This window comes from Colletotrichum fructicola (genome assembly GCF_000319635.2).
Source record: "Colletotrichum fructicola Nara gc5 chromosome Unknown KSG_Nara_v1_contig05, whole genome shotgun sequence".
NCBI classification, from domain to species: Eukaryota; Fungi; Ascomycota; class Sordariomycetes; order Glomerellales; family Glomerellaceae; genus Colletotrichum; species Colletotrichum fructicola.
Window position 1 is genome coordinate 2936491 of NW_027094055.1, and position 19152 is coordinate 2955642.

The 19152-nt window shown below is 54.8% G+C and overlaps 6 protein-coding genes across 6 annotated transcripts; 2 read left to right on the top strand and 4 right to left on the bottom strand.

The window, feature by feature from the left end:
• Positions 1-3026: 3026 nt before the first annotated feature.
• Positions 3027-5732, bottom strand: YME2 (Mitochondrial escape protein 2; the record flags this gene model as incomplete). Its single annotated transcript, XM_032025374.1, has 3 exons — positions 3027-5143; positions 5203-5451; positions 5549-5732. 3 exons carry the CDS (start codon positions 5730-5732, stop codon positions 3027-3029), a joined length of 2550 nt encoding a protein of 849 aa, XP_031877990.1.
• A 479-nt stretch (positions 5733-6211) lies between these two features.
• Positions 6212-6952, top strand: EMI1 (Early meiotic induction protein 1; the record flags this gene model as incomplete). Its single annotated transcript, XM_032025373.1, has 1 exon — positions 6212-6952. The coding sequence occupies one exon, from the start codon at positions 6212-6214 to the stop codon at positions 6950-6952; it is 741 nt and encodes a 246-aa protein (XP_031877984.1).
• A 424-nt stretch (positions 6953-7376) lies between these two features.
• On the bottom strand, positions 7377-9474 carry hsps-1 (Heat shock 70 kDa protein; the record flags this gene model as incomplete). The annotated part of the gene is made up of 3 exons (XM_032025372.2): positions 7377-9262; positions 9352-9365; positions 9428-9474. 3 exons carry the CDS (start codon positions 9472-9474, stop codon positions 7377-7379), a joined length of 1947 nt encoding a protein of 648 aa, XP_031877985.1.
• Positions 9475-11822: 2348 nt separating this feature from the next.
• Positions 11823-13941, bottom strand: CENPC (Centromere protein C; the record flags this gene model as incomplete). The annotated part of the gene is made up of 4 exons (XM_032025371.1): positions 11823-11953; positions 12010-13584; positions 13639-13781; positions 13865-13941. 4 exons carry the CDS (start codon positions 13939-13941, stop codon positions 11823-11825), a joined length of 1926 nt encoding a protein of 641 aa, XP_031877986.1.
• Positions 13942-14572: 631 nt separating this feature from the next.
• On the top strand, positions 14573-15595 carry rnh-201 (Ribonuclease H2 subunit A; the record flags this gene model as incomplete). The annotated part of the gene is made up of 1 exon (XM_032025370.1): positions 14573-15595. The coding sequence occupies one exon, from the start codon at positions 14573-14575 to the stop codon at positions 15593-15595; it is 1023 nt and encodes a 340-aa protein (XP_031877995.1).
• Positions 15596-15778: 183 nt separating this feature from the next.
• On the bottom strand, positions 15779-18491 carry SEY1 (the record flags this gene model as incomplete). Its single annotated transcript, XM_032025368.1, has 4 exons — positions 15779-16062; positions 16110-17845; positions 17900-18334; positions 18400-18491. The coding sequence occupies 4 exons, from the start codon at positions 18489-18491 to the stop codon at positions 15779-15781; spliced, it is 2547 nt and encodes an 848-aa protein (XP_031878053.1).
• Positions 18492-19152: the final 661 nt, after the last annotated feature.

A 19152-nucleotide genomic window follows, 5' to 3' on the forward strand; every position in this document is an offset into this window, starting at 1 on the left:
GTACAATGTCCCCCGGAAAACTCAGCCAGCTGATGCGGTGTCACGGCGGCTGTCATTGCCCTGGCAAGCGCATGCGGTTAGGGGAATGGCGGTCCCAGGATGAACAGGTGCCAATCGTACCATGTTTGCAGAAAAGCTCTACGACTGTGGTCGATTGCCAGAGGCGTTTCTGGGGTGTGAATTGTTCATTCTGCGGAACATTTGACTACTCAGCTAGATGGCTTCGGGGAAATATCGAAGCCAAGACATACAAGAGATCTCCTAGATCCAGCCAAGACTGACGATATTTTATCCCGGCTGTGGTAACGCGCCTCTCGTCGCATCCCGATTTTGATGGAAAGCTGATTTTCTAGCATTCCTGGTAGTTGGAAGCGGAGAATGGCCGTGGACGAGGGTCTAAATGCAAACCGAGTTTGCACGACCGGGGTTGACCTTCCTCTTCTCATTTGACGCCCGCATGACGACGTCACTGGTTCTCGACAATACCCTTTCCATTGGTCTTTACGAAGATCCATGGTTCTTCTGGCTCCACCTGCAAGCCGACCTGGGCGAATATTCTAGGTACGCAGTAGAGATTATGCGTTATTATACCCGTTGTCGAGCTTCGGCTCAATGGATTGGAGATGGATGGAAATAGCCACTCGCTGATTTCAGACATAGCTCCAAATTTCTCGTGCGTCGTAAGCCGTCTCCTTGAGATACTCACCGCAGTGATCCGTCATAGAAGCTGTCGCAAGGATGAGTTCGGCAGATGGCCAAGACGTTCCATTGAAGGAGCCTGCAAAGTGCCTAGAAATGCCGAGAGGCTGCCAAGCCTCTAAAAGGCTTGTCTCTTCGCCGCAAAGCTTGTAGTTCTCGGGGCATCAAACCGACACTTTCCTCGATGGCTCTTCCATTGGCCGCTGCCTGGACTTTTGTGCTTGCTACAAGCCCTGGCCGGTCCCATGACCAGTGTCGTCTCAGGCTTTCTTGGTCCTCGGCCAACTTCCCGGTCGACGGTCGATATCGAGTCCTGAGTCGTGTCATCTTGGGTTCAGGGAAGTAGGAATGAAGTGCAGCTAGCCAATGAAGTGTTTTCCTTGCCTCCCCACTGGACCCTCAACCTCCCCGCGGGGGACACTTGCAGTTCGTCGCAGTTCCAATTTCTCCAACTACCGTCATAACTTGTCAGAATGAGAATCCGCTGACCCCCTGCACACTGGGTATGCATTGGCCCAATCATTACTAACAGAACTACTTCGCCGAAACCCACCAACCAAAGCCTTGTCGACAAGGGTTCAGCGGATTCTCATTCTGACAAGTTATGACGGTACTCGTCCCCTCGCGGGGGCTCCGCTGTCGGCGGACCTGGTGCGCAATCACTGACAACGACTTACCCCGGATCGTGCCGAACACATATGAATCCTGGGTATCGAAATTTTCAAAGTGGCACGCCATTCACGAAGATAGTCCCATTTGGCAACATCGTTCCTGTCTTGCCTTAGAAAAGTCGTGTTGAGCTTCGGAAGAGCCGGCTGCCTGTCTAGCCCTGCTTTGCCTTGCACACCATTCCCATTTACTATCTTATTCACTATATAGTGATGAAACCCAGATCCATGACTTTGCGAGGTCGATTGATGAAGTAGAGTTCACTGAGGATGAGAAGACTTAGCGGACCACTCGCAGACAGTGTTGGAAGAAACATACCTGGGTGTTCGTGTGATTATTCAACGATGGGTCCTCCTCGGCAATGTCAGGGTTGCTACGCATACATTAGCGCCATATTTGTTTCCCAACAATCTGTGTGAATGACTTACGTCAGTCCCGGGCATCTCGTTCTTTTTGGTGTGCTAGTGTCCAGACTCGTCAGTTCCCGATCCATACTACGTTGACACTGTGAGATGCATGTAGGCTGCGAGCAGTATGGACATGTAAGACGTGCAAGGGGCGTGGAAGAGGACGGCGAAGAACACCGCATGTTGAATGAGAGGAGCAGTCAAGCTGATGGTGATCAAACGTACGTGGTAGCTCTGGACCGAAGGGCACCGGAGAAACCTAGGCGCCCTTGTGGGCGCGCTTCTTGGTCTTCATCTTGGCGGGCTTCTCAGCGAGCTTCTTGGCGGCCTCCTCTGCGGCGTTGTCGGCGGCGGCCTGGGCGACTATGCATGGTTAGCGAAGGAACACACGACAGAGGCACAATACTGACTGAGAGCGCGGACTTCGTCGTCCGTAAGAGGTGGTGAGAGCACGGGGAGGAAGGGAGCACCAAAGTGGTCACCAGCAAGAATGCTCATTTTGAAAGATTCACAGTGTTGTGATTCTCAGAAAACCTCTCAACTCTTCCTCTCTAGAAGGAAATCTTTTGTGGGGACCACACGGCAACATCTGGCGCGGCCCCCTTAAGGAAGGAGTTGCCAGGCTGCTTCCTTCTCATCTGAGTATTACCCCCGAAGTCCAGCGACCCAGGCCTATGACGCCCATGGACTGTAGGTAGCAGCTCTTAAAAGCCGTGTATCTACTATCCAGCGCCAGCATCTCAAATACTAACCACTGGAGCCTGTCTAGGAAGCCTAAGTTAATGGTGGAGGATTATCGACTGTCCTGAGACATGGGTCTGGACTGAGCATGGAAGTTGGGCCTCTATTGATGTGGATATGATTACCAAGAACCACGACTATGACCATATTTACGTGAGTCGGGTAGCAAGGCAAGAGATTTGAAACATCGCCTGCCTTCGGCATCTACTCGGCCAAGAAATCGAACGACGGGCTGCACATCGTCGAAGCTCACATCGCTGGTGTGGGTTTTACAAGACGATCGAGCCGCCCACATTAGCAAAACTACCTCGGAGACGAGGACGACAGTGACAGGGACGACACTGATAATAACAGCATCGGAAATGAACACACTTAATGAGTAGAATCCATTCATAATTCTACAAAACTATGATAAGAAATTGAGGAGGGTATCAACCGCCGGTTCTGTTATAATCCCAGCCCGTCGGGTCAATTCAGTTGCTTATGTATCTCCGCCAGATGTAAGGTTGTTTAGTAGTTGTGCTTGAGCACCTTCTTCAAGCCTGCAATCTCCTTTTCGAACTGCGTAATCTTGGCCTGGCTGCCCTCAATCTTGTCGAGGAGGTAGGATACGCGTGAGCCCGTCTGAGAAGGCTGCTTCGGCAGGCTACCCAACAGGGCCAACTCACCCTCGGCCTTCTCAATGGTCTTGGCCTCAACCTTGGCCAGCTCCTTCAAGAGAGCAAGGTCCATCTTGGCCCTGAGGACGCGGTCCTCGAGAAGCATGCTGAAGGCAGCCTGGTACATGGGCTTGCCAGGACGGATGGTCTGCGGGCGGCCGTTGTAGGTCTCAACGGTGATTAGGTCGGCGTTGGTAAGGCCCTCCAGTGCGGACTCTCCATTTGCAGCACCAGGCGTGGTCGACGAACCGAACGTGTCCGAGAGAAGGACCTCGTTGTAGCGAAGAGCATCATGCGAGGCGAGAGCCTTGATAAGATACCACGCCTGCTCGGTAGACCACTTCTTGCCCTCGACAGAGTCCTTGCCGCCCAAGAGGTACATCTTGACGATTTCGGTTGCGCTCTGGTTGATGATGTCCTCTACGGCCTTTTGGGGGCTTTGTCGGCCCTTCAGACGTCGAGCCAGGTTCTCAAGGTCGGTGAGTCGACCGCCCAGGATACCGATGGCAGCATCGAGCTCGGAAAGATCAGGTTTCACCTCTGCCTGTACTGGGACTTTGCCTTCTTTTTCTTGCTGTGCCTCGGTCGAGTGCTCCCGCACCTTCTCGAGCTCGTCCTCTTCCAGGCGGCTGATGACGAACTTCTTGGCGACGTCAGGAGAGAGATCACCCAAAGCAGCGTGGCGGAAAACTCGGTCTGGCATAGCTTTGGACAGAGACTTGGAGTATGCCGTATCGTCCGTCAAGAAGATGACATGGGCGACGTTGTTCTGAACCATCATGGCAGCCCATTCAGCGACCTTGTCGTATACAATGCTGGATTCGTTCTTGTGCAGGAAGTTGTCGATGACAACCACAGCGCGCTTATCGGGGTGTGCTTCCAGCCAAGCGTCCTCGGACAGATCGGCATCTTTGCCATCCTTGTGGCGCCCAGCCAATGAGACTTCCTTGAGAGCTTCCGCGGTCGTATGCAAGATCTTGACTACCTGCGACTCGAGAGTCTCAGAGAATCCGGCCTTGACTCCAGTAGTGCTTTGGACCGCGAGATCGATCATGCTGCTCATGCTATTGAGGAACGCGAAGACAGGCTTGTATCCCACCGCGTTGGCGAGGCGCTTGATGGTGCCGCTCTCGCCTCTGGCTTCGGTGATGGGTTTGCAGTCAATAACAAGAACATTCTTACGATCCTTGAGGGCTTGATCCATAACAAGCTCCTTCTTGCCCGATCCTCGAGGACCCTGGACGACAACGAAAGTGTCGGAACTTTCCAGCAACCAGGTTTGGATCTGTTCAATCAGGTCTCGTCGATGCTGCCAAACGGCGTTGAAGCTAGCCTTGTCGGTCTTCTTGCGTGCGAAGGAAGAGATGATGTCGGAGGTCTGGCTCTTGACCCATTTGTAGAATTTGTTGTCTGATAACCGGAAAGAGTGTTGGATGTGGGCCTTGACGAAGAACTCGCGGATGGGGTCGAAGACGGCGACGGTGATGGCGGCCAAGAGAGCAGCTACAACAGGAATGACGATTCTGGGGTGGTTGGAGAGCCAGTTCCAGATGTTGTGTGGCTTGACCTTTTGCTCATATGACAGACGAAGTTTTGTACCGTTTTTGCCTCCGCCGAGAGCTTCACCGACGACGTAGCCGTGCAGACAGTTTCTGGCCATGATGGCGTCGCGGACGAGTGAAAAGTCGATGTACGCATACTTGGGCAGGACCTTGGAGTCGGAAGGCTGGGACGTGATCTCTGCAATCTTGCCATATTTGCGGAATATGCTGTAAATGTCCTCTTGCGAAAGCTCGACAGCTTCTCCGCCAGCATCTTTTCCAGTGAACTCGATCTTGATGCGGCTCTTTGGGAACCGCAAGAGGTCTTCAAGCCAGGGAACACCTCTTACAAGTCCAGCTCGAACTCCGCGGAAGGGATTGAACCAAGGGCGGATGGGGTTCTTTTCTAGCGTTCGTGCGAGAGAGTCTAGTCGGCATGTTAGACTTGTCCCAATAGAGGAGCTTCTATTCAAGTCTTCTACTCACTCTCGACATCTTTTGGCTGCACATCTGATCCATGACTGAACTTGACGTAAACTCCACCGTCTTTAAACCGGGGCAGGATCTCTGTGATCTTGATGGGTAGGTCGTCGGGTATAGCTCGCTTCACCAAGCCGATTGGATCACCGACTCCAAAGCTCGAGCTCTCGAAGCGCTGCAGAAGGTCTCCAAAATCTTTGTCTGACCGCCAGGCTTGTGATCGAAGGAGGTGAGTGAGTTTCAGGGGGAAGAGGTCTGCAACGGAGATCAGCCCATTATCCCACAGTCCATGCTAATACCAGCAGCGTAGTAGGACGGTGAATGTGTCCCAATGGGGGGTCGGAAAACTTACTGTCCAAGAAGAGAATCGACTCGCTCTGGGAGGTTGAAATGTGCCCAGACTTCTCGTCGCCCGTCGAAGTACTCTCCCATGCCCTTGTCGTGTGCACGATCGAGCCCTGCAACTGGAACTGGGGTCGAGCGAATGGCCGAGCAGGGACCCATGTCTGTCTGGCTGCCCGGCCAGAGCGAAACATCGCTCTGCTGGATAACATCGCCGGTGCCGTTGGGATATTCACATGGTACTCTGAGAAGCGATGAAGAGGAAGGAAGGGAAGCTGGAAATTCAAGCTGTGCGAAATGTGAGCTACTTTTCCTTAGCTCCCCACGAGCGCTTCACGCGTGGAATGATATCATTGCTCCGAGTCCCACTGCCAAGGGCTAGCTGGACCATGTCCCCCGTCCGTCGCTTGTCCCCCGCCATAACCTTATTCGGCGCTGAACAGCCCCGGAAACACCATCATCCGCACCGACATGCCCCACTAGAGCACTTGCAGCACGGGAAAAATAATGCAAGCACTCATTGGCCCGGCGCGCTGTCTGGGAGGTCATCGAAGGGTAGTGATAGCCGGCTCCCCCTCATTCTTAGGCGCTTCATGAACTGATCGAGACGACAAGACTTAAGACTTGGAATTCTTTCTATTCATAAACTATTTTACTTCTCTAACCCGTCAAAATGGGTTGGCTCTGGGCTTCGCCGTCTCCCCCCAAGTCTCCCGCGCCGGGACAAGCTTCCCAAGCTCCCGCGTCGACCCCGCCATCATCGAGTACAGCGTCGAATGATTCCGACATTGACCCCGAGATCCAGAAGTTCATTGCCATGTTCCAGTCAGAGGGCAAGCAGGAAGAGCCAGCAGCTCCCCAGCCGACACCATCTTCATCAACGGCGCCCTCCAAATCGTCATCATCCACGTCCTCATGGTTCTCACTCAAGTCCTCCCCCAACTCCCCCTCACAAACCAACAACCGCACGATCACGCCACCCGCCGACCCCAATTCTGTCTCCGAAACCCTCCTCCCAACAGAGATGTCCTGCCGCCAGGCCTTCGACATGGCCTTCCACTGCCAGTCCGTCGGCGGCCAGTGGAACCACATCTACCGATACGGCACGATGCGATCATGCAGCGAACACTGGGAGGACTTTTGGTTCTGCATGAGGATCAAGAGTTACACAGGAACGATGAAGGAGGAGGCAATAAAGGCGCACTACCGCCAGAAGGAGCACGACAAGTATGGTGATGGCAAGCCGAACAGTGAGGATATTTGGCAGGCGAGGACAACCAAGGTCCCGCCGGGCACAGCCTTTACGGAGAAGTTTGAGGAGCCGACACTCGACGACGAGGAATGGCAAAGGATGGAGATGGATAGGCGACGTCAAATCAGGACGGGTCTGGGCATTGAAGGAGCATCTGCATGAATCATTGGCGTGTAAGAATTGGTGACATCTTTTTCTGGTAATGTTTTATGTAGAAATCCACTCATTCAATCACCACTGCGGAATAAAGCATCGTGACTACTGCACCGACTCCACACTCCGCCATTGAACCAGTGTTGAGCTAAACTCAACTCAATGCAAATAAGGTAGTCAGTCAATGGTAGTCAGGATTTTTCAACGCACATTGCAAGTGGCACTCAAAGTTATTTAACGTTCTTGTATTAGGCGTCCTGAACCTGGAGGCCGAACTAGAGTACATCTGATCCCATGCGTAACCGTGCTTTTCCCATCGTGATTTCATAAATGCAAAGAAAGCAAAAGTCTAGTCGTGAAACCCAGTGACAACCACCATGTTGTCACACCCAAGACTGCGACTCTAAGGAAAGATCTCATCAAGGGTATCAATTTAGTCAACCTCCTCGACGGTGGGGCCGTCGTCGTGGTTGCCGGGGGGAGCGCCGCCGGGAGCACCGGGGAAGCCACCAGGGGCACCGCCAGGGGGACCACCGGCAGAGCCGTAGAACTTCATCATGATGGGGTTGGCAATACCCTCAAGCTCCTTCTGGCGGTCCTCGTACTCCTCGCGGGTAGCCTGCTGGTTCTCGTCGAGCCAGGTGACGACCTTGTCAATCTCAGCCTTGAGCTTCTCCTTGTCGTCGGCGTCAAGCTTCTCGTCGACCTTGGAGTCGGAGAGAGTGTTGCGGAGAGAGTAGGCGTAAGACTCAAGACCGTTCTTGGCAGCGACACGCTGGCCCTCGGCCTCATCCTCATCCTTGTACTTCTCGGCCTCAGCAAGCATGCGCTCGATCTCCTCCTTGGACAGGCGGCCCTTGTCGTTGGTGATGACGATCTTGTTGGACTTGCCAGTGCCCTTCTCGACGGCGGAGACGTTCATGATACCGTTGGCGTCGACATCGAAGGTAACCTCGATCTGGGGAACGCCACGGGGAGCGGGGGGGATACCGGTAAGCTCGAACTTGCCGAGAAGGTTGTTGTCCTTGGTGCGCTGACGCTCACCCTCGTAGACCTGGATAAGGACACCAGGCTGGTTGTCGGAGAAGGTAGAGAAGACCTCAGACTTCTTGGTAGGGATAGTGGTGTTGCGGGGAATGAGCTTGGTCATCATGCCACCGGCAGTCTCGATACCGAGGGAAAGAGGGGCAACATCGAGAAGCAGGATCTCGTTGGTGGACTTGGAAGAAGTGTCACCAGACAGGATGGCAGCCTGGACAGCGGCACCGTAGGCAACAGCCTCATCGGGGTTGATGGACTTGTTGGGCTCCTTGCCGTTGAAGTAGTCGGAGATGAGCTTCTGGATGCGGGGGATACGGGTGGAACCGCCGACCAGGACGATCTCATGGACGAGGGACTTGTCGATCTTGGCGTCGGACAGGACGCGGTCAACGGGCTGGATGGTGGAGCGGAAGAGGTCCTGGCAGAGCTCCTCGAAACGGGCACGAGTGATGGAGGTGTAGAAGTCGATACCCTCGAACAGGGAGTCGATCTCAATGGAGGTCTGGGCGGACGAGGACAGGGTGCGCTTGGCACGCTCGCAAGCGGTGCGGAGACGGCGGAGAGCACGAGCGTTGGAGGACAGGTCCTTCTTGTGCTTGCGCTTGAACTCGTTGACGAAGTGGTTGACGAGACGGTTGTCGAAGTCCTCACCACCCAAGTGGGTGTCACCAGCAGTAGACTTGACCTCGAAGATACCCTCCTCAATAGTCAGGAGAGACACATCGAAAGTGCCACCACCGAGATCGAAGATGAGGACGTTGCGCTCACCCTCAGCCTTCTTGTCAAGGCCGTAGGCGATGGCAGCGGCGGTAGGCTCGTTGATGATACGGAGGACGTTGAGGCCGGCAATGAGACCAGCGTCCTTGGTGGCCTGACGCTGAGAGTCGTTGAAGTAGGCGGGGACGGTGATGACGGCGTTGGTGACCTGGCCACCAAGGTAGGCCTCAGCAGTCTCGCGCATCTTGGTGAGGACCATGGCGGAGATCTCCTCGGGGGTGAAGGTCTTGGTCTCGCCCTTGAACTCAACCTCGATGACGGGCTTGCTGTTCTTGTCGACGACCTTGAAGGGGAAGTGCTTCATATCGGCCTGAACCTCAGAGTCGTTGAACTTGCGACCAATCAGACGCTTGGCGTCGAAGACGGTGTTGTGGGGGTTCATGGCGACCTGGTTCTTGGCGGCATCACCAATCAGGCGCTCGGTGTCGTTGAAGGCGACATAGGAAGGGGTGGTGCGGTTACCCTGGTCGTTGGCAATGATCTCGATCTTGTCGTTGGCGACTGTGATAAAAAGTTAGCCCAAAGTCCATACAAATTGCGATAGTCGCGGCCAAGGCCTGCGATTTTTCGGGAAAAAAGGGTTTGCTCACAGAAACCGGTACAACTTTTTGAGACGTTAGCATCCTGTACAACTCAAAGTAAGGAATGGACTCAAGAAAAAAATACCTGTAAGTTGTTCCGAGATCGATACCAATAGCCTTGCCGGAAGCCATTGTGAATGTGTGTTGTGGTGATGTGAAGGTGTGGTGTTGTTGTTGCGTGGTGGTGGAGTATCAAAAGAGTCGTGTTCGCGAAGACCGGTTGTGGTGTGTTCCGGTGTAGAAAGTAGCAGCGATCAAGTTCTCGTTGGAAAAAGAGATGCTGGACGCTTCGCTTGGATTGTTGGGGTATTGTTGATGTAGAGGAATTTCGTGAAGAGTGAGGAGCGAAAAGGTTGAAGTGGTTGGTGTTGACTTGGATTTAAAAGGTTGTTGGCAAGAGAGGACGCAAGGCCCCGCAAAACTTCGAAAGGGTTCTTCGCTCTTCCACCTGCTCTCCAATGGTGGGGTAGATCCAAGCGTCCACCAGCTTCGCGGCCCTGCCAGACTGCGCCAGTCCCTTCCAATTGCCTCCAGAAACCGCTGAAATTTTGTACAAGGATCTTTGTTAGTGCGCTTGCAACCCGATTCAGCCTCTTCAGGAGGCGAAAGTCCCAATTTTCCAAGGATTGCACGCTCTTTCCTGCTCTCACGGTGCCTCTGGAAGACGGACAATTCTATGGAAGACTTTCGTTTGAACCCCATTCGTTGACATCATATCCACAAGAAGCTTCTACAATCCTACCCCTCAGGTCCCCAGTACCCCTGCTGCCGCCCCATGCCCGCACTAAACCACGGTACCCTCTACCTTTCCCCTCCAAGTCGTGCCCCTCAGTCAGGTCGAATCCACACCGCTAGTAACTGATGGAAACCTTTTGGAGAGTGATATCATCCCCCGTCAGTGGGGGGTTGATTAAGTGGTTCTGCGACTGAAGCATCGAAACTCCGGAGACGACCTGTTGCAGAGCCCAACTAAGAGTTTCCAGCTCCTTCCGCTTATCCATCGCAATTCTCTGGGCCTCCAGGACCACGTAGCCGCCCACCTTGGCGACCCAAGCTGACGGCGACAACAGTCGACCGAAAAAAAGAGGTGGCAGGGATGCCGACATACACATTCACACACAGTTGGCGCCCAAGGGGCTGACATGGCCGAGAGACAACGGAGGCAATGGACCGCAAGGTCAGGCCAGGCGTGCAAGGCAATCCGAGACAGGCAGCGGCCAATCCAGGCAGGTGTGGCTGGCGCCTTCCACAAACGCCCTCAATGTGAGAATCGAGATTTTAGATAGGGGGGCGCTCTGCCTTGGAACCTTGGAATTGCGCCTCGCAAACAGATCGTAAATGAGCACCCGCGGGATCAGGAAAACCCATCGCCATCCATGTCGCACAATCCATCTACTCATAGCAACCATCATCGGTGTTGGAAATTTTCCATTTTTACCTCAATGGCTCTGCATGCGGTGCGATGAAATTGCATTCTCTGTGTTGCCGTGCAGTCGGGCAACTTTTTTTTTCTTTCCCCTCCCCCTCTCATCTCCTTGCATGTGTCCGCCCAGCGACCGCCAGGCAACGATCTGAGAGTGCAGGGCACCTTGCTGTTGCGTGCCCAGCAGCCTTACGCAGCACTCGCAGATGTGGATTACATAATACAGGGGCGAAACAGGGTGGGCTTGTCCTTGGTCCGTGCTGCAAGATTTTTTTCCCGTGCGGGATAGCGGACGCCCCGGAGTGGGGCCCGCTCCGGCGCTGGATGCCAAACGGAGAGATGACCGGCTGAGAATCTCGCCTAGCAGCGCGGGCAAAAGAAGCTCGCCACTATTTCGAAGGATACCTGCTCTCCGTCGCGTTCCCGAAAGTGGCGTCTCGAGTTCGTTACTCGCCTCTCTCTTCACTGTGACATGCCGTCTCTATCGTCGTCTCTATCGTCGTCTCCGTCGTCCTGTAGCGTTCGGTGTCCTCGTTACTCAGAAAGTAGTCAAATCCAAATAATCTAGCCCCCTAATGTTCTAGCTCAGTCGGTGTCAGATGCGGGTATCGTCTAAAATTACCTATCCGAAAGGAAGATCTGGTGATTTGTGACGGCCAACGATAATAGACACTTGCTTGAATGGACCACATAAAGAATCACCAATCAAATCACAAACAGTAGACACGTAAATGAGGAATGCGAAATGTATGTATGATTATGACAACCCAAGCCCTATCTCATGCCATAGAACCGCTACACCTCGTAAAACCCAAACATGAAAGCCCAATACGCTCATATCACGACATGCCTCCTCATCAGGTGGCCGCTTTTCAGCTTTTCGTCTCAATCCTACAGGTGCACGAAAAAAGAAACAACACCGCAACAATCGGAATCCAATGAGCCATTGAAGGGTATAAAGGCTAAATGGAAGCTTCCGTTGATATGCAAACATCCGCCCAGCTCGCAAAAGTCATTTCGAATAGGAAAACATGAGCACCCGCTCAGGACGTCAAACTCAACCCATAATGGTCGTGTCCTGAGAAGGGCCTGGTGTCCCAGCCATCGCGCTGCTGTTGACTTCGCAGCCCTGGGCGAAGAAGATACGTGCTGGTTGCTCATAGTCATTGTGAATGCTGTAGTAGTTGCCTGAAATCATAGTTAGCAGTGCCACTTGGAGCAGGATTCCAGAAAGGCGGGCTTACCTCTGGGCACAAACCACATTCCACCGGCACCGATTCTGAACTCCGTCTCGTGGACGGTAACCAGGACCTTGCCCTGGAAGACGAAAAATACCATCTGCATCTTTCGCGAGTTCTTAGGCCGCTTCTCCGCGCCGGGCGGAAGGTCGACGACGCCCGAACCGAAGAAAGGCAAGCTAAGCGTCTTTGCGAATCGGAAGGTAGCGTCGCGGATGTCGCGTGTTTGAATGGCGCCAGCAGAAACAGCAATGCGGTCCTCGTCGATCTCGACTTGTTCGTTGATGGCGGGAGGATTGAACTCGTGCTCGGGCTGCCAGACGACAATTTCGCCTTCGATGTTGCCCGGGTATACCTCCCACGGTTCCGGCTCCTCTTCGTCCTCGGATTCGGCCTGCTTCCTTCTGCCTCCTTTTCCTGCAGCTTTCCGGCTCTTCGCCCTTCTCTTGCGCGCCTCCTTTTCTTCCTCCTCGACACGGACAACCTCCTTGATGCTGGGAAGTAGGAACCTGTCCTTGCCGGCCTCGAAAGCCTCTTCTTCATCGTACTCGACGTGCTCGTTCTTCCAGTACGCCAATGGCCTGTAGGATTGACGACCGGATCTTGTTTTTGTGATGGCATGGGGATCTTGTGGCACCTTGCGTGAGACCAAGCCACGGGCCTTGGGCATGGGCGGCCCCTTTTGTACCAGACCAAGAATTGAATCGTCACCAGCGGCCGCTTCCGTCTGGGGCTTTCGGCCCGGCCTGCCCTTGGGCTTGGGCTTCGGATCAGCCTTCGCAGCATCTTTTCTCGACTCGCCCTTCAACTCTTGAGGAACGGCCTTGGGCCGCCCACGCTTGCCAGGTTTCGCTGCCGCTGCCGCTGTCGCAGTTTCCGTACGTTGCCTTTTGGAAGCGCGATCGTCCGCTTCCAGCTGCTCCTCCTCGTTGCCGTTCGAATTCCGCGAGCGTCTGCGCTTGGGAGCGCTGACCTCCTGCTCGGGTTCCTGCTCGGGCTCGGGCTCGTCAGCCTTGGCCTTTCCCTTGCCTTTCGCTGGACGGCCTCTTCTGCCCTTAGGGGCCACTGGCTCCTCCTCTGACTCGGCAGCATTCTCCGGCTCTTCCTCTGGCATCTCGACAACTGGCGCCTTGGCCTTGGGTGGGCGTCCTTTACGCTTGGCCGGCTGCTTTGGCGCTTCTTCCTCCACCTCCTCAGTAACATCGTTCGGCTCATCCTCCGGGACTTCTACCTCACCAATCATTTGCAGGGACTCCTCGATGATTTCGTCCATAGGCGCTCCGTCGTCTTCCTCCGGTTCGGTGGAGAGGGCGCGTCCGTTTGTTCCATTCGTATGCTTGCCGTTCACACCATTCGCGCCGTAGTCAAGACGGCGAGAAACAGATGCCCCACGGACAGGCTGGGAATGCGATTGCGCGGGAGGAGATCCTCGGTAAGGTGATCCACGAATCGGTGATGACGAGACACCAAAGTTAGGGTGTCGCACTGCAGGAGAAGCGAGGTTCGTCTTCCGCGGGGAGGTTCCTCGAGGAATTAGTCGCGGATGCCCCTTAAGAATCGTGGCTGGTCCGGCGCCGGTGTCTACATGGCTTCGTCAGGATGCGCGCGTCAAGGCCGCCAGCACAGCAAACTCACCAGAGTCGAGCTCCATATCTTGCTCGCCCGTCGATTCGTCGGGAGATCCGTTGTCTTTCTCCGGCGAGGAGAAGAGACCGTCGATAGGTTGCATGCCATGTTCGTCGCGTACGCCAGTGTCGGGCAACTCAATGCCAGTCTTTCTGCAGGGGCGTAAGTAAAATGATCAAAACTACCGAGTCGCACCTTCTATCCAGAACGAAGAAGACATCTGCGCGCGACGTACCGGCCCTTGACACCGAGCTCATGGAAATCGCCTGTGGACGTCTCGCGACGCCTAACATTGCTCGGTCGCGGTGCCATCGCGACTGTGGAGTCTTTGGGAATTCCGATGGAAATCCCGCAAAAATTAGATGAAAATGATGGCAGCTGAGGAGCTGGGGCCTAAGGAGTACGGGCGAAGCTGAGCAAAGATTCCGAGCCAGGTGCGTCGTATTTGTTTACCCCGAGCAGGTGTGGTGGTTTGTGGTGTTGAGCGCGCAACTTTTGGGGCGGTGGAAAGAAGCACCGTGAGTTGGCGTCGCGCGGTATGGTGCTTGCTCTTTGCTGTTAGCGGTGCTTCCGGGCCTGTCAGTGGCTGATACCCGCTGCAATCCAGGAGTCAACGGGGCACGTGTGCGGAAGGATCCACCTAGATGGACGCGTCTCAATTTACCGGGACGCGTCGAGGGGCCAAACCTACCACCCATTACTTTCAGTCTTCAAGTCACTTCATCAGTCACTCACCTTTTGGTCGTCACTTTCTCATCACTGTCGCATTGTTCTCACTACGGGACGTTTTCATAGTAGGATTTGGGAAATTGGGCTTGCAGCAAGATATCCGGACGACACCAGGGACTGTCATAGACAAACGAGGACTTACACCCAACTTACGACGTCAAACGGGATACATCCAGATTTCTCTTTGGGACACCAGTCCTCAGCAATTCTCACCATGGAAGACACTCAAACGGTCGAGGACATCGCCATGGAGATCCCAGTCTCAGATGTCTTTATCCCACCCTCCATTGACGATAAGGCCCTCCTCGCAGGCGACAGCTACTCCTACTTCTCCCCCATTCCGCCATCACTGCTCCCGTCATCAGAATCCACAGACTCAGAAACACCAGCGCTCGGCACCCCAGTCTGTCTCGGCGTAGACGAAGCAGGCCGCGGCCCCGTCCTCGGCCCCATGGTCTACGGCGTCTTCTTCCTCCCGATCCCCCTCTCGGACCCCCTCCTCCGCGAAACCCACCACTTTGACGACTCAAAGGTCCTCACGCCCGCCGTCCGCTCCCAGCTCATGGAGGCTCTCTGCACGCCGGGATCAGACCTCTTCGACTCCTGCGGCTTCGCCATCCGCTCCCTCTCCGCCCGCGACATCTCCACGGGCATGCTCCGCCCCGGCGCGACGTACAACCTCAACGCCCAGGCCATGGACGCCACCGTCGACCTCATCAAGGGCGTCTTCGCCCGCGGTGTCAACGTCGCCGAGATCTACGTCGACACCGTCGGCCAGCCTGCTGCCTACCAGGCTAAACTGCAGCGCTTCTTCCCGGCGACAAAGATCACCGTTGCGAAGAAGGCAGATAGTCTGTACCCCTGCGTCTCGGCTGCCTCTGTCGCTGCCAAGGTCACCCGTGATGCTGCGCTTGAGGTTCTGTACCGCGCGCGTGCGCCTGAGGCGGCCGAGGCGGAGGAGGGCATGGCCTGGGGTTCAGGCTACCCGTCTGACCAGAGATGTGTGACTTGGATGAGGGGCAACATGCACCCTGTCTTCGGCTGGGGCCCCGAGTGCAGATTCAGCTGGGGCACGGCTAAGGACATGCTTGAGGCCAAGGGGAGCTTGAAGGTCGAATGGCCAGTCGATGATGACGGCGAGGCTCGCATGACTGACTTCTTCCGGTCGACAGACGCAGAGGATGGCGATGAGTTGGGTACATGGTTTGGAAGACCAGCAGGCCTTGAGGCTTTTTAGGATTAGTGTAACAAAGGTCGGGTAAGAGGCGTTGGGCGTTTGTATATCATCTGGGATCACCATGGGAAATTTGACAGGATACTACAACGTATCTTATAGACATTATATCCTTTGCTCCTATTCGCACTCTTTGTGGTGGCCGGCGTCTGGACCGCAGCTTCATTCCAGCTTCATGCGTAAAATCTAGATGTCATCAATATCATCCTCCGAGCTCTTCTTCTTGCCCCGACTGTCCAAAGTGTCCATACTGATGGAGCTGTCGGCCCGGGAGGGCATGGCCAGCGCCTGTCGGGCAGTGTCTGAGTTCTCGATGAACTCTCTCAACTTCTGCTTGCCAATCTCAACACCCTGGTTTGCCGCCGCATTGGCCATCTGATACATGGGGCCCAGCATGTTCAGCGTGTAGGCGACATAAGTGCCTCCAGCCAGCAAGATGAGGAAAATGAAAAGGAACGGGTTGCGCAGGACTGTCTTACGTTAGCGTTGTCAATGAAAAAGCTCTCAAGCCACTTACCGGCAACAATCTCGTTCCATCCCAGGGCAACGAGGAGAGCGTAGAAATACAGAGGTACTTGAGCGACACCGCCAATGGCGCTGCGCTTGGCCTCGACGTAGACGCCATCTGCCGTCTTCTTGAAGCGAATGACAAGGTCTTGGCGCTTACTCTCGCTAAGCACCGTCATCTCCTCCTCAAGGCTCTTGCCGTCCTCTTCGTCAACACCACCAATTGGAGTCAGGTCCTCCTCGTCGCTAGCTTCAACGCCGCGAGGCTGTCCGCCAATCCAGGCGGGCAGGTCCGGGGAGCTGAGAGATTCTGACAACTTGAATTTCGACAGCAGAGGGATGAGAGTCAACGTAGACTCTCGCGCCTTGGTGTAGATGCCCTCGATGTCGTCTGTGGGTCGCCAGATCCGAGGGACACCAGCCTCGTCGTATCTGAACTTATCCTCAAAGTTTTCCCTCAACTTCAACAGGATATTGCCCTCCATCACTTCCTCCTCAATCTTCTCACGCAGAGCCACCCAACTCTTGCGCCTCAGGCGCCAGAGGCCAATGTCAACCTCCTCTTGCGTAGCCTCGAAACTCTTGGCACGCTCAGTAAACCTGCCCTGGGCATCCTTGACAATGTCGACGAACACGGTCCAGATACGATCCCAGAGATCCTTCTCGGTCGGTTTTTCACCAGTCTCGGGGGCGCCAGAACCAGCCCTACCGGAGCCCAACTTGTTGAACTCCAGCCCAATGGCGTCGCCCAATCGGGACTTGACCCATCTCTCAACCCTCGTGGCCAACCGACGCATCTCCTCCTTGCGCAGCTTGCCGCTCACATCATCAAGCTCCTTCTCGAACAACACGTATTGCGACTTAAAGTTAGACCACGCGACACCCGGAATGGCGAGACTTTCGGCTTCGGTCTGGAAGAACTCAAGAGTCTTCTTCTTCTCCTCGGTGACGATCTCGGCGAACTCATAGGCGGCACCGGACTTCTGGCCAGCCTTGACAGCACCCGAAACAGCATCACTGAACGAAGCAATACCCGACTTGTGTGCAGCAGTCAGCTGTGCGTTGTATAGCGTCTTAAGCCTGGCGTCAATCTTGCCCTCCAAGTCTTGGCGCTTGCGCGTGTAGACGCCCTTGTGGTATCGGCTGGCTTGGATCTCGAATGCCTTCAGGCACTTCTCGCGGGACTCACGGCCAGTAACACCAAGCTCTGCCAACACGGCGGGCTTTCCAAGCCTTGTAGACTCGGTCTGCTTCTCCTCCAATGGCACAACAGCATTGTCAAAACCAATCAGAACCTCTCGGGAGATTTCGTCGCAGCGGAACTGAGCAAGAAGCTCTTGCTGTGTTGGCAAGTCCAAGTCCTTGTTGTTGACAATCTGGTCCCAGATACCCTCGGCGTAAATCGAGAATCCGTCGGCGGGAATGCGGCGGTGGTACTCGGGCAGGAACACACCGCCTTCAAACTCCTGACTTGTGGATCCACCCGATCGGTGCCCCGCAACGAACCTCTTCCCCAGGTTCTGAATCTCAGTCGTGAACTTATCGGCCTGGAGAATCTTGTGGGGGAGGGCGGCGAAGGCAAAGTCAAAGTAGTCCTCGATGCGGGAATTCTCAAGACCCTGGGGCTTGGAAATAGACGTCCAAATCTTGGTCAGGTCCTGGATCAGGGTGTTGCGCAGGTTCGCGAGAGGGGTCGTGCCGAGGTGGTCTCGAATGACGAAGAAGAGCAGGGATCTGAGACTCGACCTGTGGTGGCGTGTCAGCAAGTGGCGGTCTAACTGCACCGCACATTCGACTTACTGCTTGTCCTTGAGGAAGAGCTGCAGGTTGACCTCGAAGACGGTCTTCAGCAGACCCATATTCGCACCGTTATACAAACCGACTTGGGTCTCCCAGAGGTTCACGATGAGGACCTCACTCGTAGCCAAGGCGAACAGGGCGCTCTTCCTCTCGAAGTCCTGGTCCTCGCCACGCTCGCGACCGTCGGTTCCCTCCACGTCCATCACGAGAATGTTCTCGGCCATGCCGGATGACTCCTTCTTGTTCTTGGACATCCAGATACCCTTGGTGGTTTGCTGTCGCATCGTCTCGGACATGACGGAGAAGTCGGTACCAAACAGGTTGTTCAGCAGCGTCGACTTTCCGGTGGACTGGGAGCCGAAGACGGAGATGAGGTGGTAGTTGAACCCCGCCTCGGCGACGTGGACTTTTTGGAGGTATTTGTTGACCGCGACACTGCAAGTGCAGAGGTTAGCTGCTGTTCGGCATGTTCTCGCGGGAGCGGAGGCTGAGAATCGTACTTGAAGTCTTTCTGGTCGTCAATGACTTGGATGCCATGCTCGTAATTTTGAGCGTCCGGCTCATCGCCGACAGCAGCGAAGTGGCCGTTCATGGTTGCGGCAACGTATGAGGCAAAAATCTAAAAGGGAGCGACGAAGAGCGTGCGTGTGTGTTCTATATGGACATTGTCGTTCCTCCCAAATAAAAATAGAAAAAAGGCCAGGCGTCGTGGGTGCAGAATTGCAGCAAGGGGCGAAAGGTCCAGCGGAGGTGGCTATCGGTGTTGGCAACGGAAATGGGAAGTGACCAGATCAACCCTTGTGATCAAATTCCCCTGCCATGGGCTGGCCATGGGCCATGGGCCGTCCACAGGTTAGTCAATCTTGCTTTCCCAGCAGTGCGAATGCGCCGGATGAATACATGGTCCGTGAGCCTTTTCCCCAAGATGCCCCAACCAGAAGCCAAATTAGGCTCGGTCTCAGGGCAACCCCTGGCATGTGAATTCTAGCTCCCCCTATCGCTGCGGGAAAATCACCCAAAAACATCAGACGGCATGACGACACCACAGACATTTACTCGCCATTGTTTGACAGGTCGATCAGTGTCAAAAAAAGACCTTCGACCGGAGCATGGCCCGAGAATTGCAGAAAAAGCGCTATCCATCAAGATGCGCTGTGCGTCCCTGGAACTAACTTTGGTGTCCGCTAGCGAACATCCTAGGTTCTCAACGGCGGCGCGGGCCGGTTTTAATGTGGAATGGTCCTTCAATTCAG